Genomic DNA, 4270 nt, shown 5'->3' on the forward strand with positions numbered 1-4270 from the left:
AAAAAATTAATTTATTAAAAAAGAAATAGAGAAAATATAAGAGTGACACAAGTTATTTTAGTGAAACAAAATTATTAAGCATTTTCTCTCTAGTTTTCTCTCCAATTTGGAGAGAAAATATTTGTTGTAGGTCCCACTTTTTTTTTCTCACTTTTTTTTCCCTCCACATTTTATCTTCTACCAAACAACCTTTATTTTTGTTTCTCTCTAATTTTCTCTCCAAAATTTTATTTCCTCCCATTTTTCTTTCCTAACAAACAAAGGGTTTGGAAAGCTGAACAAATCCCAACTTATCCAATAGATGCCTTTGCCTTGACTAGAGGAATTATGCCACCAAAATTTACTCGTAAACCTCTCAAGTTCGGTCAACTAAATGTCTACAAAATATTTGGAAAACCAAATAAAGGTGATTTTTTTTCTCCAACAACAGTGAAAAAAGGTAAAGTTATTTACAATATAAAAATATTATTCTTTACTTACATAATTATGTTAGGTTAGACTAAAATCAAATGAAAAAGGTTTTAAATTCTTATTAATTTTTCTTCTAAATTGCTCTAGAAAAATTAAATTGATTTTTTTTTATTTTTAAACTACCACAAGCTCTCTTTCACTAGTACTATTCAAACACAAAAAACAATTTATATATAAATATATATTTATTGTTTTGTTCTTTTCCTAATCCTTTGACAAATTAAAGTAAATATACACAAAAATTAGTAGCTCTAGAGACGACAAAACTAGATGTAGTCACTAGAACTTTGTCGCTAGAAGTTTAAGTGATGATATCATTTTGTCATCACTACAAGTTCTAGCAAAGAAAATTTTATTTTCCTGGACTCCTAGAGACAACTCTAGGCTCTTCTAGCAATGTCATTCTTTAATATTTTTGTTTTTTTTAATAATTTTATTTTAAATTAATAATTCTAATTAAACTAATATTAAAAAAATTATATAATAAGAATTAGAATTAATTATAAATATATGTTAATCGTTCAGGTTCACAAAGTTCGTTAGGTAAAAAAGTCCTAAAAAATAAAATACATAAATAAGATTATTCTTCCTACTTGCTTGGTGCTGCAGGATCTTGATTAGGTGGATGTGGAGAAGATTTAGATACTGTATACAACATAGTCACATGCTCCTCCAAGGCTTTTATGCGCTCCATCATCTCTCGCATTGCCTCAGAACTATACTGAGGTTGAGGAAGTACAGCTGGCGTAGCATGTTGCGCACTGCCAGCTGACGAACTCGCAGAAAACTGTGAATGCGTCTCAAGCACATTTATCAACTTTTCCTGTATAATACAATTTGCAATATTTATATAAGAACTCATAAATAAAGAAAAAGAAAAAAACTCAAAAAAAAATACTTACATAGTTATCCTTCGCGTCCTTAGTGACCGACCCTTTGTCGTCAATGTGATGAGTTGTAAGCCATGTCTCCGGGATTCCAGCAGGGCCTAGTTTACGCAGCAACATCTTTGCATCATAATATGATTTTGGTAACTTATTTGGAGCTGGAAATGCATCTTGTAACAATTCCAACATTCCATCAAAAATCTTATTAGGAATTTTCCCCAACACTTTGAAGTGCATCAACTTAACTAAGAAATTCAAATATGTGTATTTCTCACATCCAGGGAATAATGGAGCCTCCATCTCAGCAAATAAATCATTATAATATTGTCCATCTATGAAGTCATTAGTAGGTATCTCATCATCACAATCGTATTCTTCAGTTGTATATGTCTCATCATCACGCTCACTTTCTTCAGATGTAGGCATCTCATCATCATGCTCGCTTTCCTTAGTTGTAGGTATCTTATCATCACGCTTGTTTTCTTCATCTTTGTTATTTTCAAGTTGTACTGTATCATTAAGAGCATCCATCATCTCATCCTTTAAACATTGTTGCACCACTTTATTTGTTAGTATTATTTCATCTTCTCCATGCCAATTCCAATTAGTATATATTTGTAAAAACCCATTCTTGAAAAGATGGCTTTCTAATGCATCGATAGTCTGAAATTGGATATTAATACACTTGTTACAAGGACACTTCACCCGTCCCCCTGCATCCACAAAATGACTAGCTCTCTCAACAAATGCCAACACTCCAGCTTTATATTCATCAGACACTTTATTTGGATTGTTAATCCAAGTCTTGTCTATCGACATTTTATAAGTGTAGCGCTGCACAACATTAGAAGAAAAAAAAGTTATTTCTCTAGCTTACATAAAATTTGTGTGTATCCTAATTTATCTTATCACCACAGCAAAGAATATATTCCATTCAGGCTTGTAATAAATATATATATATATATATATTTATAGTATGATCTACCTATACATATAATATTATTTCATTTCTATAAAAATTTCGGCAGCTCGGAAAAGTATATTTAGTGAGTAATAAAAAAATTATCATTCTTTGACAATAATTTCTTATCACCAAAGAAATACAATAATGAATTTTTTTTCTATATGAATTATGATATTTTATTAAATCTTGTGAATAACTGATGAAATCTTATTTTTCAAATTTGATATTGTATATACTTATTAATTTTATTCATTTACTTATTATAATATATTTCATTTCCCTATTCGATTAATAATACTATTTTCTAAAAACTATTATCTATTAACTATTTTATTTTTTAATTAATAACTAAAGGTTATTTATTTTAGTTATTACTTTTTAATTTTCCTTTTTATTATATTATATATTTAATTATTAACTTTTTTAAAACAAATTATTAATTTTTATTCTTAACATTCTTCACTGCCATTTTTTATTTTATTATTATTATACTTCACCAATTTGATCCTTTTATTTACTAGTTTAAAATTTTTATTTACTTATTATTACACAATTTGATTATTTTTTAAAATTCTACAGATCTATAAAAAATTATATCTTTTTAATCTAACTAATTAATTAAATCGTTTGTCAAAAAAAACCAATTAATTAAATCTTGATTACAAAAATAATACATTAACCAACCTTACATAATATTAATTTGAAACATAATATCATCTTCTTCTACTTCTTCTTTTTTGAAAAAAAAAAACATAATATCATCTTTAAACTACTAAAAATAGTCTTTCAAAAATAAAATTAAAAAAACCTAATAAAAATAGCATGCTAATAATTTGAAATTTATTTTTTATTTATTTCAAAAAGATAAAACTAAAAAAATCTAATGATAAATTATAAATTAAACAAGTTCTGATGCTAAACTACTTTTTGATAACCTAACCAGATTTAAAATATTAATCGGTTTTTTATTTTCAACTTTAAATAACAATTATTTTTATTAATTAAATCAAATCAATATTCATTATATATATTACCTTATCAGATCTGCAAAAGTGGAGAGCACGCCGGCGGCACTGTCACTCGCCGAAGAGGACGGTGGTTGCCGGAATCTGGAGAGAGGGGGAGAGGCCGGTGGGTTAGAGAATTTTTTCTTCTTTTATAAAAAAATAAAATGAAAAAGAAAATTACCTGCTGAAGAGAGAGGCCGGAGAGGACGATATCCTTGCTTAGCCGCCGTTTTCGGAGCCCTAAGAGGAAAGGAGATCACCAGCGCCGCTCGAGGGAGAGAGACTTCATAGAAAAAGAAAATGAGGCAAATGATGAAGAATAGGGTTTGGGGGCAGATATATCGACCAATTCTAGTGACATCATAAGTCGTCGTTAAAAACCTTTTAAATCGTCGCCAGTATCACTACAAATTAGGCACCAGCGGAATCCATCTCCGCCTCTCCCCAAAACCCATGCTCCACGTCTTTTTTTTTTTTTAATTATTCACTCATTCATCTTTATCCGTATCATCAAGGAAAATGAGAACTGACACACAAATAAGTTAAAATTAAAGAACTATAACTCTTAAATATGCTTATATAGAGTAACTGTATTTTTGAAAGAAAAATGTTAAATACACTCAATACTATACCTTTTTTTTTACTCTTAAATCAAAGAATGAAACATGATTCCACTACTGATTTGAAAAAAAATATTATAATATAAAAAATTAAATAATATCTACCTATCAGCGTAAATGAAGAAAAGTGTAAAAAAAAGTGCAATAAAGAGTTTACTTAGCACTATATTTTTTAAAAATACCAATAGTCATAGAGTGAAGAGCCTAACCAATTAGGTTTATGGTGAAATAATTCTATTTAAGTGAAGAAAAAAAAGTCTTATTATAATGAAAAATGTCGTGTCAAATTTAATTATTATTTTCTTTTCAGTTTTACCAATT

At 28.1% G+C, this 4270-nt stretch overlaps 1 protein-coding gene across 1 annotated transcript; it reads right to left on the minus strand.

The window, feature by feature from the left end:
- Nucleotides 1-947: 947 nt before the first annotated feature.
- Nucleotides 948-3868, minus strand: LOC133788813 (uncharacterized). The gene is made up of 4 exons (XM_062226415.1): nucleotides 3511-3868; nucleotides 3357-3431; nucleotides 1374-2192; nucleotides 948-1294 (listed from the first exon to the last, which is right to left on the minus strand). Exons 3-4 carry the CDS (start codon nucleotides 2175-2177, stop codon nucleotides 1061-1063), a joined length of 1038 nt encoding a protein of 345 aa, XP_062082399.1. The 5' UTR covers nucleotides 2178-2192; nucleotides 3357-3431; nucleotides 3511-3868; the 3' UTR covers nucleotides 948-1060.
- Nucleotides 3869-4270: the final 402 nt, after the last annotated feature.

Source organism: Humulus lupulus, chromosome 7 (assembly GCF_963169125.1).
Source record: "Humulus lupulus chromosome 7, drHumLupu1.1, whole genome shotgun sequence".
Taxonomy (NCBI): Eukaryota; Viridiplantae; Streptophyta; class Magnoliopsida; order Rosales; family Cannabaceae; genus Humulus; species Humulus lupulus.

Bases quoted from the DNA above. Each gene is read 5' to 3' on its own strand.
- LOC133788813 (XM_062226415.1), bottom strand. From the start codon at position 2,177: ATGTCGATAGACAAGACTTGGATTAACAATCCAAATAAAGTGTCTGAT. The intron at 1,295-1,373 runs GTAAGTATTTTT...TGTATTATACAG, and splicing joins AGGACGCGAAGGATAACTAT to GAAAAGTTGATAAATGTGCT.